Genomic DNA, 13,623 nt, shown 5'->3' with positions numbered 1-13,623 from the left:
ACACTTCGAGATCCAGCAGGAGGAGCCGCCAACCTTATGATTAGTGGACGTCCCAGCCTATCTCCTGAGACGCAGCTGCCCCTGCTGTACTTACTGAGCCACAGCTGCCCATAGAGCAGTTTCTCTCTGTCTGCTCCTTTGGAGTTAGTTCCAAGAAAGACACAACTTAGGTGATGTAGAATGTTTAATAACATGAATTCGCCTCATAGAAAATTATTATATATAATGATAATTATATATGCATATGTCTGTGCATGCGCACATATACTTTTATGACAAAAGAAATACATGAATGGACATATGCATGCATACATGCATGGGTAGTGAGTGACATCCCAAGACACACAGACATCCACACTTATCTTCTTTTCTCAAAGGGTTACTTTGGAGACCCCTGGAACGTCTTTGACTTTGTCATCGTCATTGGAAGTGTTGTGGATGTGATGCTGAGCGAAATTGATGTAAGTACCATACCTTGCTCTCTCTTTTCTCCCTTTCTTTCTTTCTTTCTTTCTTTCTCTCTCTCTCAATTTCAGTTCAATTCAAAGTGCTTTATGACATGAACAAACTAAAACTGTTGCCAAAGCAATTAAAAATAGTTACAAATTAAAAGATTACAAAATATTTTGTATAGACACATAACTAGCTGCTAAAGGAGCTGTCTTTCACCAAGGATAATTGACAGTTTCTCTTCTGGGGTTAAATTTGGAAAATTTGGGGTTATTTCCCCATAGTGGAAATCCTCAGGGAAGAGAACTTTACACAGTGGAGAAGGAAGTGCATCTCTGTTACTGTTTCTTCTGCTGAACAGTAAGCACGCACACGCTCCTCTCTGGGCAGCCATATCTGTCTGTGTATTCCAGTTTCTATGACTTGTTAAACTGAGTCTGTATTCGTTCAGGATCATTCTTTGTTTTATATGTCTGACACAGTGGAGATATTCAACAAATTTATATTCTCTGTTTAGGGTCAAATAACAATTTAGTCTGCTTTGTGTTTTTGTTCAATTCATCCAATGCTCTAAATATATAATATATATCTTTTGATTGATTAATAATTAATTTAATTTGTTGTGTTGTTCACAATCAGTGCTGATGGTAGTCTGGTTGCTTAGTTTCATCACCAGCTGACTGAAGGGAATGTTTGCAGGGTTCAGGGACTGGTTTGTCCCCAGTTGAGCTCTGCTGGCGTTATTTGATGTTTTTCTTTGAACATTTAACATTCTTCAACATAAGGAGGACCTCTATTAGGTGTTTGTACAACAAATGTACAACATTGAAACTTCCTGATGCAGATATGGTTAGACCAAAGTAAGTGTAGTTTTGTGTGTGTTTAATTTGGGTGTTATTCAGAGTAAATGGGTATTTGTTTACAAGACAGAATATTCAGATATAGTGATAGCGCTGCATGGCAACTTTGATCTGATTTACGTGAAATTTTCATGTTTTGGTCCGCACGTGTTACGCCAGCACGTGACGCGGCCGCAGCACACCTCGAGTTGCGTGCAGTGCGAGGGCCCGCTCACCGCTGCTTGCAGCTTTAATACTGATATTATTGTTATTATTATTACTAGTATGATTACTACAGTTACTATTATTACTATAATCACTGCTCATCGTCCCCCATCATTGTTGTCGTCGCCATCATCTTTTTCATGTTAATCATCATCAGTCACTACTAGTTGTTGCTACTGTTGTTGCTGTGTGTGTGTGTGTGTGTGTGTGTGTCTGTCTCTCTGTCTCTGTCTCTCTCTCTCTGTCTCTCTCTCTCTCTCTCTCTGTCACCCCAACTGGTATTGTTGGGTCTCTGTAAATAATGTGATAAGGAGTTCAGTCTTGACCTGCTCTATTTGAAAAGTGTCCTGAAATAACTTCTGTTATAAATTGGCTCTATACAAATAAAATTAAATTGAAATTGAATTGAATTGAATCTGTGTTTCCCTCCCACAGGCAGCATTGGCCTCCTCTGGAGGACTTTACTGTCTCCACGGCTGCTCTGTAACTATTCACTTGCTTCACTTTTGCATGACAATCATATGTTGCATGAAATTTGTCTGAACAATGATTAGACTGATAAAGGTGTTAAAAAGCCAGTCCCCCCTTTCCCAAAAGCATATTAAGTTGCAAAACAAATTCTGTATTATTACATAATCAAGAATTGACTGTTAACCCAATACCATTCAAGTACAACCTTTTATAATCACTTTCCTAATCTGTCTGCAGTTGCACTGTTGTTATGTGTTGAGGCAGATGACCACCCACCTAGAGCCGAAGGGTCTGTCCTAGGTTTTCCCTTGCCCCCCTCGCCAAGTGCTTGCTCATGGTGGTACTTTTAGCTCTCTGTAAATAATGTGAGTTCGGTCTAGACCTGCTCCATTTAAAAAGTGTCCTGAGATAACTTCTGTTATGAATTGGCGCTATACAGATAAAATTGAATTGAATTGAATTGAATTGAATTGAATTGAATTATGTGGGCTGGAAGTTGGATTACTTGGCTGTACTATGAACTAAGTCAGTATATGTATGCACTTTCTTTGTGCTTTTGCTGAAACAAGATCCAGCAACAGGAAAACATGCTCTGGGGTGGTAGGCTCATCAGATCATTGTACTGGTAAAGTAGTTGCTAGTATTTAAAGGTCCAGTGAGAACAATTAAGTGGCATCTAGAAGTTGCAGATTGCTTCACCCTGCCTTTTTAAAGTGCAAGGGAGAAACTATGAAGGCTGCAGAATGCACAAATGCACAAACAGCCCTACCTACAGCCAGTATTGGGCCCTTCTGGACTACTGTACTGATACTGTAATTTTTTAATTTTACACTGCTTCTATAAGGAAGGGGAAGGGGATTCAGACAATAAGAACAAAGTTATTACAAAGTTCTAAGCTCAATCTAATATCAGTGAAAAAGGCAAATTTCTACAGGGTGGTGGTAATCTGAACGGTTGTTCCTTGTTCTTTTGACTTATTTCCCAGGATGCTGAGAGGGATTCTGGGGTGTCAAAAATGGAAAAATATTTTTGACACCTTTTTTGACACCTTGTTTTCTCCAAATGAAAAAAGAAATGTTGACTTTATTCTGAGGTAACCCCAGAAGTCTGTCTGCTTGACTGCTATTAGACACCTAATTGTCTTTCTTTGGAAATACCTTTCATATTATCTGTGAGTGATATTTAGTTGCTGATGTGTTGATATGTTGGTAATAATTCAAAACTTTGAGAACCAATAATTGGTTAAAGCCATTTGTCACAGTGCAGCCTTAGAAAACAAATGTCTTTCTACAGGCAGTGGATCCCATGCAAGCAATTGCGGTGAGTTGCTTGAACTTCTCTTGAAATCCAGTTTTGTGGAATTTAGCAGTTGGCACAATGTAATGTCCAATTTATCCTCTCGTTCACTGAGAAGTCCTCTGAGAACATGAGTGTATCAGTCACATTCTTCAGACTGTTTCGAGTTATGCGTCTGGTGAAACTTTTGAATCGCTCTGAGGGGATAAGGAATCTTCTGTGGACCTTCATAAAGTCCCTTCAGGTCAGTATCATCACTCAGCATACCTCAGCCTGTAATTTAGAATTATTAGTATTATATCTGACTGTCATTGGTCTTTGTGTTGCAGGCTCTTCCTTATGTGGCCCTGCTTATTCTCATGCTGTTCTTTATATACGCTGTGGTTGGAATGCAGGTACACACACGCACATTCACCACTATGAAAGATTTTGCTAGTCGACTAGTAGTCACTGAATAGCATGTTTATGATATTAATTCAATGATTTAAATATACTAGTGCAGTGCCCGTAGGAAGTATGTATTGCTATAGAAAATGGGAGGTTAAGTAGCTTTTTCATGGATGGCCAAATGAGGTTGTGTTTGAAGGTGGGACGTCAGGGACATTTAGGTTTGTTGTGAAATGTGTAAATGAATAACTATTGTGTTTTCATATAATTTGTGTTTTAGCAAGGACACTGTAGGGAGTTGTACCCCATTCCACTAATGTGAAAGTACCACACCTCATGGTCAGCGCATATAAATTCTGAAAGAAGAAAGTGAACTACATCTGAAATGGGATGAAAACTGGCAGCATAAACAGACTAACTTGTAGCATAGCCTAGTAAATGAACTGGGCAGGACATATTATTTAGCCCTGTAATATAGGCTAGCATACATCAGAGAGAGCGAGAGATAGAGAGAGAGAGACAGAGAGAGAGAGAGAGAGAGAGAGAGAGCAATGGCAGTAAGGGTTTCCACATCGAAAAATTGTTTTGAAACTACCAAAATAGTGTGAACGGATAAGCCGACGGCGCGGAGCGAGGGCGTGTCAGTCAGACAGTCTGATAACTGCACAGGTCTCTCACTCAACTTAATAAAGAGAAATGTCCCACAAAGCAAGTTACAGGACCAAACAACAGTCACGTAGTAACTGTAACTGTCTTTGGCAACTTACATGAGGACAAAAAATACCACAGCTGTACGTGGAGAAGCATCTGTCCTCCTGTTTGTCCTCCCGCCTGTCCTACCAACTCTTCCGTTACATTTCTGCCCGAAAAACAGTGTCTGTCACCGGCGAAAAACTGCTGAGTGTTTGTGATCAAAAATCACCGCGACCGCCAGCCCTCCGGACCGAGACATCAGTTTACTTTCCACCGGAAAACATTCTCCGTCTTGCGAGTGAGGGAGTCAGACAGCGTCCAGTTTACTGCTGGTGATTATGTAGAATTATGTAATTTAGAGTGAAAAACATAACTTCTTCACTTTCCAGGATGTTTGGTGGGTCAGGATCTCAATTACTACACATTAGGGCTCTGCAGTGATTGGCTCTGGTGCGCACGTGGCTATGGTGGCTATGGTAATGCTACTGGAATTCTAAATAATTTATGAAATAATTTATTAACTGTATCTTTGTAGTCCAAACAAAGCTGACGTTGCACACCCTTAAACCACACAGCAGCCATGTTGAAACTCTCAGGTCAGTCTGATCCTGATCTGCAGAGATATTTGAGCTACACACACACACACACACACACACAGACAGACAGAGATTCCTTGCTTTATAGATAGATAGATTTAAACAGTCGCCTATTAAATTATGATAGAAAAAGTGGTGATGATTCTGTGTGATAATAGGAGACTGAACATTAGTTAATTTATTTCAACACAGTATAACATCACATAAGTCTCCTTATTCAAAACATGGAATAAATAACTTCCAACTTCAAAAAACAAATACTAGCAGACTTTTTGATACGATGGATGACATATATGTTATCAGTTACTTACAAATTACATCGTTACAAACTCTGTCCTCTTCCTTCATTTCATGCCTCTCCTGTTGCCAAACTTGTATTTTTCCCTAACAAAACCTTCTTTTTCAGATATTTGGTAAAATTGCATTAGTTGACGGCACATACGTTAACAGGAACAACAACTTCCAGACATTCCCACAAGCGGTTCTGCTGTTATTCAGGTTGGTGATCTGTCTTCCTCTGTCAAGCCTACAAGGTTTCTGAGTTAACAGATGGCATGGAATCTTTCCTAGAATCATATGAGTAGAATTAATATGTTGATCAAAACTGAGTTTATTGTCTATAATGAGTCCAGTTAACAAAAACAATGAATGACCTTGTAGGAGCATGTATGAGGGGCCGTACAAGACATTATTCATTTTGGCCCTCTCACATACATATATTCTCCTTTCACATACATATATATTCCCTCTCACATACATACATTCTCCTTTCACATACATGTATATTCCCTCTCACATACATATATTCTTCTTTCACATACATATATTTTCTCTCACACATTCATATATTTTTTACTCTCACATTCATATATTTTCACTCACACATTCATATATTTTTACTCTCACATTCATATATTTTCACTTACACATTCATATATTTTCACTCACACATTCATATATTTTTATATATGTATGTAAGAGAAGAATATATGTATGTAAGAGAAGAATATATGTGTGTGTGAGAACAATATATGTGTGTGTGAGAACAATATATGTGTGTGTGAGACAAAGTCTACATGAAACGGAAGGACAATAGTGGAAACGGAAGGCAGGCCATTTTATCGCGCTGTGATTGGCTGATAAGTTGGCACGAGGTCATATACAGGTCATGATTAACATGGAAGGGAGAGAGGAGACCCGTGCACTGCAGCAAGCCATTGGGGTATTAAGAACTATTTTATCATCATCTGAAACTGTCACATCGTTGTCCTCGTCCCTTGAGCAGCGGAGGACAAGCTCATCAGGACCTAACGTTTCTCACAGCACGGCGGAAAGTGAGAGGAGAGAACTTTTCAGACCTCGAAACTCCCAAGTTGCTTCCATAGCCCAAGCAGCTAACGTTAGCGCTACACAAGGGCAAACTGGAGGATTGCGGCAGTCTTTACGATATGAGACACAGCAACACTTTGGCAACTGGGGCTCCCGGAAAAGGAAAAGGTAAGAAAAACGTAGCGTTACATGGTAACTTAACTGGAAGTTACTAAATCCCGAATGCTCGTTTGCTAATTTGGCTTCAGTCAATGTGTATGTTACATGTTCGCAAAACCCGTAAATGTCGTAGTAAAAACAATAAAGGCAATTAAACAATCGTCAAATGACAGAAAACATCAGTGGCTGTTTTATACTTTTGAGTAACGTATAGAGCAGGTGAGGAGAGACATGGCTGACACTCTCCCAGCTCCATCATATTTTATCTTTCAGTAGATTATAATATATCTTTTAGCACCATAATGAACCAATGTTGACGATAACCAAAACTGCTAACTACTATGTTTAATGGAATGTAGACCAGAATTACAGAACATTTTCACATTTTTTTTATTCCTAAATGACAGTAGAGGGTACTAATGTAACTAATGTAACCCTCTAAAGATATTGACAATGCCTAATTTAAAGTAGTTTTATTGCAGTCGGCTGTTTGGGCAGCCTTCTTTGTCTCGTTGTTGTTTATCCATCAGCTTGTTAATAATTAATCAAATTATTGTATGTACTAGTATGCACCAGTATTATTAGTGCAACGTTAAAGGGCAAGCAATTAAGGATCCAAAAATAACACGTCTGCTTTTTTTTGTAGGGCCAAAACACATTATCACGATACTTTCACCAAAGAGGTCATCCTTCTTCCAAAACCATTGAGCAGTGCTGTCATCAGGCATTGCACAAAGCAACAGTTACATGAACAGGGACAGAGCACTGTCTGTCACTGAACAAATAAGGGATGCCTTTGATGAAATTCTCTTTGTAAGGTAAGGACTAATAATTGTTTTTATTATGTCCAAACTGTGATTATAAATGACTAACTGAAATGAGCAATTCTTCTGGTCAGGTGCCAGTATGTCCACTGGAGAGCTGCCCTTCTACCAGTCAGCCTTCTACCTCATCATTAAGAGGAATAACTACAGTTGATCCAACTCTGGTCCTGACTTGCAAAGATATCTCAACTTCACCCTACCAGAACAGCATTCCAGCAAGTCATTGTTCTGCCTATACCTCAACACACCATCAAACAGCAAACTATGAGAACTACCTTTCAGTAATGGCTGATGATGAGAAATTGAACCTCGCGATAATAGCAAGCCAACCCAACAATGAAGTTATTTCTGCTTACAAATACTGTACCTGTATAAAATAAATGTAAACTGATATTATTGTGTTGTTAATGTTAATATTTTCAAAATATTATGCTTTTCTGTTTGACTTGAATGTTGAAATGGCCCTACTGTGTGGGGTCATGTGTAACGCAAAGGAAAAAAAGGACCCACTGCCAAACACAGGGATAGTATAGCATTACACTTATATTTCCGTGTTTTAAGTTCATGGTTGCAGTTTTCTTCCATTTCTTGGATATTTATAGTGTAGGCAATGCTCAGACTATTTTCAATGTGATTCTGTGTGCTTAAAGCACCACATTTACATTGTTAAGCTCTGTTTCCTTACTTTCAAATGTTCAGTGAAATTGTAACCAAACAAATAGTGAAATGTGTGAAACCTTTATTGAAAGTTTGAGTAAAGAACTCAATAAATTGATTTGACCTGTTACTTTTTTTAACATGTCCTTTTTTAAATAAGATGACAAAAAGCTAACATCAACGTTCATGCAGCATCGGTAGTCTGTGAGAATAGGATTTAGGAGAGGCACAAGAAGCAACACAGAAGCAGTAGAATGACAACAAAAACAGGAAATAGTTTCACATTGCACATAAATTGAAGGCTTTTCATCAATCAATTTTACATATTGATTAAAAAACAGACTCAGTTATCTGACCATTCAGACAAATCTAAACCACCTGTTAATTAGTTTTAGACCCTTTCCATAGGATTAGTGTAAAGCAATACCATGCTCAGCCAATTCAATGGAAATCAGCTCAGTGACAGTTCAGCTTGACATAAGAGCAAACAATTTGGCTGCTCCAAAATAAAAGTTTCCTCAAGAGATATAAAATCAATCATTTCATGACAATTTGGAAAAATATATATTACTTGCTTTAAATCAGGGCCTTGATGTGGTGGGAGAAGAAAATCATAACAAATCATTCACTCTACTACACGTATATAATATTTAAATGGTAAATGGACCTGTACTTGTATAGCGCCTTTCTAGTCTTCCGACCACTCAAAGCGCTTTTTACACTACGTGCCACATTCACCCTTTCACACACATTCACTCAGTGATGGCAAAGTCCATCGAACAGAAACTAACATTCATACACACTCACACACCGATGCACGGCATCGGGAGCAATTCGGGGTTCAGTATCTTGCTCAAGGATACTTCGACATGTGGCACCAGGAGCCGGGGATCGAACCCACAACCTTCCGATTGAGGAACGACCTGCTCTGCCTCTGAGCCACAGCCGCCCATTTAACAATTGAACTTGCCTTTGTTTCAGTACAAGTATGCTAAAGGTGACCTCCTCCACTTATATAAGAGGAGTTGTCCTCTTATCTTGGACCAGGCAGGGAGTGGTGAACAACACTAAGCTCTTTAAATTCAGTTTGGTTTCAAGATTACTAGCAAACATCCTGGCTAAAATATAGAACAAAGTTCCAAATCATTTTAAGCTTACTACACAATACCTTTCTACATTTAAAAGTGTTTCTATTGCCTTCATAGAACTTTATTAAAATCGGAACTGTACTTAAGATATTAGCACCTTATTGTTTAACAAAGATGCAACAAATGTGTATTTAGAATAATTCATGCTGAAATGCTGCTGCGATTGGGAGATATACTGCTTTGGGAAGTCAAAGAAGAAGTTTGTGTAAATATCTCTCCACCCCCAAGTGATGAGGTAAAGGTTGAACTGCAGAAGCACAGTTTGGTGGGGAGACAGTCATTGGACTGGTGAAGTTCTCTGAAGATGCATATGAGTGTCTATCTCGTGTTAGAGATGAGGATGAAGCTGCCTTGCTGAACCAGTGATTTCCTCACAATTGTTGTCGACGTGAGAAACATATTAGCATAGATTTCAGATATACTAAATGTCTACTGTAAACTGTATAGTAACTGGAAACACCAGATCTATATTTATTATATTTCTAAGAATGACTTTATATGGTTTGACATTATACACTAATGAAAATATACCAAAGGTCAGAGCTAACTGACAAGATTTGACCTTAATGCATGCATGTTTATGCACCACTTATTGGTTATTATTACAGTTGATTTAATACTATTCTGCAATTGAATTCAATTATATAACATACCAGAATTGGCTTTGATGGTCTGTTGTATAGGGCTTTTGATCTACATATTATATACATATATATGTATGAGATTTGCACCCAACTTCTGTCCAGCATGCAGTCTGGATGAAATCAGTCTGTTGCCACATGCCATCAGAAACTCCAAGCTGAAAAACAGCAGGTAAAATTGCAAAAGTTTTGAGAAAAAAACAGGCCCAAACAAACCTTTTTGCACAAGACACAGTGAAACTGATCAGTTGTGTTCCATTTCCTCTTTGAGATGGACACAACAGAATTTATAATAAATTAAAGAATAATTCATGCCAGAATAATTCATGCCACTGCTAATTTGGACATAATAAAAACAAATATTAGTCCTTACCTTACAAAGAGAATTTCTTCAAAGGCATCCCTTATTTGTTCAGTGACAGACAGTGCTCTGTCCCTGTTCATGTAACTGTTTGTGCTTTGTGCAATGCCTGATGACAGCACTGCTCAATGGTTTTGGAAGAAGGACGACGTCTTTGGTGAAAGTATCGTGATAATGTGTTTTGGCCCTACAAAAAAAAGCAGACGTGTTATTTTTGGATCCTTAATTGCATGCCCTTTAACGTTGCACTAATAATACTGGTGCATACTAGTACGTACAATAATTTGATTCATTATTAACAAGCAAATTAACACATTTTTTGTGCTAAATCACACTTGCTCAGCTGCATTTTGGTTTTTCTAGTTTTTTTCTTCTTGTTTTACAAAGCAATAATTAATAAACAAGCTACTTAATATTTGCTGTACACTTCAATCTGGACACATTCTTCAGGCTGAATTTGCACCACTGCAAGTGATGTGGTCAATGTCTACAACCATTATTTTGCTGAAATTTTATATTGTTGAACTAAACAAAACCAACCAGTTTGACTGACAATTGAATTACAGCAGTTGGTTTTCAGTTGCTAATCAATCCCTTCCCCAAATCAACAGTTAACCAGAGGTCAATGTCAGAGTAATAGAGTAGAGAAATTTGTATTTCTCTTTTGAACAGATGTGCAACAGGGGAGGCATGGCATGAAGTGATGTTGGCTTGTATGTATGGGAAGAAGTGTGACCCCAAGTCAGACTACCTGCCTGGAGAAGAGTACACCTGTGGATCCAACTTTGCCATCATCTACTTCATGAGTTTCTACATGCTCTGTGCCTTTCTGGTAAGACAACATACACATTCAGATGTTCTCAACAGACATTAAAGAGCAACTTAACACTTGTTTCAGAAAGACTGGACAAACTTCACATTTGAAGAGATCTGAACCAGCTATATAATGTTCGCAATATACATGTACGTAAGTGTAACCTAAAGTGTAGTTTAGCCTAACAATAAAAGTAGTACAGTGACTTGTGTGATATTTGAAAGGTTCCTCTGAAGTGGAGGACAATAATTTGAAGAAAAAACAATTTGAAAAAAGAACCCTACTTGCAATGAGCACTAATGACAGAATCAGCTGTTACTAAAATCAAATATACTGTATGCATCAATTTAAAACCAATTTAAAAATATATATATTAAAACAATCAAATAGGAAATAGAAAAGAACAAAGTATATAAATGGAGCACTAAAGGAAGGAATAAAACAAATATATGTACCCAGATATATACTGTACATGTTAGTATACTAATGTTACAGAAGCATCAGACATGACACTACTTTACAAGAGAAAAGGCAAACATAATTCAAAATCAAGCCTAATTAAAACTGCAAGCAGCGTTGGGCGGGACCTCGCACTCCACGCAACTCGGGGCGTGCTGCGGCTGCGTCACATCCCGTTGTTACATGTGCGGACCACAACATGAAAATTTCATGTAAATCAGTTCAGAATCGCCACGCATGGCTTACTTTCTGTTGCCAGTAGGTGGCGCTATCACTATGTCTGAATATTGTCATGTAGACGTGTTCAAGGCGGGACTGTTATCAAAAACGTTAAGTTTCATTGAGATTGGACCATGTACGCTGAAGTTGTGAGGACGTTTTACAGAATATGTGACGTTTAGTGGACATGAGTTTATCATGTTAGTTATGAATACTATCTGTTTCATGGCCAATCGGCAGAATTCAACACATCGTCACGGGCACGCGGTTCGATATACAGTCACAAATAGCACAACTTTTGATCAGCAGTATTTTTTAACTGTATGGACCAATTTTGAAGTAGATCTGATAAATTCCCTAGAAGGAGTTTGTTCAAATACAAGGTGAAAAATTCACAGAAAATGAGCACGGAATTCAAAATGGCCCACTTTGACGGCATGCCACGGACACGCTCTTCAACATACATGCACAAATAGCACAACTTTTAATCAGCACCATTGTTTGACCGTACTGACAAATTTTGAACAGAAACGATGAATTCCCTAGGAGGAGGAGTTCAAATACAACGCAAAAAGTTTGCCGAAAGTGAAAATGAAAATCAAAATGGCCGACTTCCCGTAGGGTTTGGGGTATGGGTCCAAGAGGCTTTTTTGTACATCTCGGCACGTTACACGTGCCTTCCAAGTGTCATACATATCGGTGAAACATACCGCCAGGGCTGCTTTTTCAAAATCCTGTAGGGGGCGCTACAAACACGACAAACACAATTTTTGGTATGTGAGCTACAGGCACCACTCTACACGTGCCCTGTGAATTTCATATTCATAACTCTTACGGTCTCCGCACAGTGATGTATCCTGGCACCAGAGCGCCACCTAATGGCGGATTGTTGACACATTTTTTAGGGGGCCTCAGGGAGTCATGGGCAAGCATCGTACCAAGTTTCATCTTAATCACACATACTGTTGTAGAGATATAAACTTCTTCATTTTAAAGTGCGCCACCTTGTGGCGATGGCCTGAAATTGTGCATGATGCCTAAGGAAGACATGTGGAACTATGGACCCAAGTTTGGTGACAATCGGACATACCAATGTGGAGAAATGGTCCACTTCCTTTTTTGAATCCACAGGAAGTGCTAATTTTATAACGTGCTATTTTTTTTGAATATCAAAATTCTTTTAATCACTTTTTTATTATGAGGGTCCTCAGATGCTACGTGAAAAATTTTGTGACAAAGCGCATGGGGGGAACACGGAAAAGTAGTTTATGGACATTTCGCCATGAGCAAGCACTTGGCGACAAGGGCAAGGAAAAACTGCCTGTTAAAAGGCAGAAACCTAGGACCACTCTTTAATTGCAATTTGTTTAGCAGTGTAACATCAATAACAATGATTTTGATGTTTAATGATTATTTCTTACATTTTTAAATGTTTGAAAATGTAATAAAAACATAGCCCACCAAAATGTTGCCTTTCTTTTGTGTGGTGACTATTAAAAATGCAGAGTAAAAAAACGACGAGGGAGAACAATACCACTGCAAGAGAAGTGTTTTTTTAATAACTAAAAGGAACTTGTGGTCAAACAAAACATTTATGCCATGTGGTGCATCTCTCTTATGACTTCAGTGTATTGCCTCTATACTTAACAGATCATCAACCTCTTTGTGGCTGTCATCATGGATAACTTTGACTACTTGACACGTGATTGGTCCATCCTTGGCCCTCAGCACTTGGATGAGTTCAAGAAAATATGGGCAGAATATGATCCTGAGGCCACGTAAGTTTGTGTGTGTGTGTGTGTGTGTGTGCGTGCGTGCGTGCGTGCGTGCGTGCGTGCGTGCGTGCGTGCGTGCATGCCTCTGGTTCTGGAAGGAGTGCACTGTTTATCCATCCTTGGCCCCCAGCACTTGGATGAGTTCAAGAAAATATGGGCAGAATATGATCCTGAGGCCACGTAAGTTTGTGTGTGTGTGTGTGTGTGTGCGTGTGTGTGCGTGTGTGTGTGTGCGTGCGTGCGTGCGTCGTGCGTGCATGCGTCTGGTTCTGGAAGGAGT

General features: G+C 38.8%; 1 protein-coding gene across 3 annotated transcripts in view; it reads left to right on the top strand.

The window, feature by feature from the left end:
* Window positions 1-13,623, top strand: part of LOC127371808 (dihydropyridine-sensitive L-type skeletal muscle calcium channel subunit alpha-1-like) — an 88,817-nt gene that overhangs the window by 55,292 nt on the left and 19,902 nt on the right. For 2 of the 3 annotated variants that reach the window (XM_051414894.1, XM_051414895.1), the window contains exons 28-35: window positions 378-461; window positions 1,950-1,997; window positions 3,279-3,305; window positions 3,400-3,525; window positions 3,611-3,676; window positions 5,364-5,455; window positions 10,749-10,908; window positions 13,219-13,346. In XM_051414894.1, coding sequence (XP_051270854.1) covers window positions 378-461; window positions 1,950-1,997; window positions 3,279-3,305; window positions 3,400-3,525; window positions 3,611-3,676; window positions 5,364-5,455; window positions 10,749-10,908; window positions 13,219-13,346 — 731 coding nt within the window. Of the gene's footprint in view, window positions 1-377; window positions 462-1,949; window positions 1,998-3,278; window positions 3,306-3,399; window positions 3,526-3,610; window positions 3,677-5,363; window positions 5,456-6,242; window positions 6,455-7,091; window positions 7,264-7,343; window positions 8,057-10,748; window positions 10,909-13,218; window positions 13,347-13,623 lie in introns of those variants that run through there. The other variant, XR_007886454.1, reaches the window with a different exon arrangement.

Source organism: Dicentrarchus labrax, unplaced genomic scaffold (assembly GCF_905237075.1).
Source record: "Dicentrarchus labrax unplaced genomic scaffold, dlabrax2021, whole genome shotgun sequence".
In the NCBI taxonomy this organism is placed as follows: domain Eukaryota; kingdom Metazoa; phylum Chordata; class Actinopteri; family Moronidae; genus Dicentrarchus; species Dicentrarchus labrax.
The sequence above is the reverse complement of the archived record's forward strand: the minus strand, read 5'-3'. Positions and strand labels throughout refer to the sequence as shown.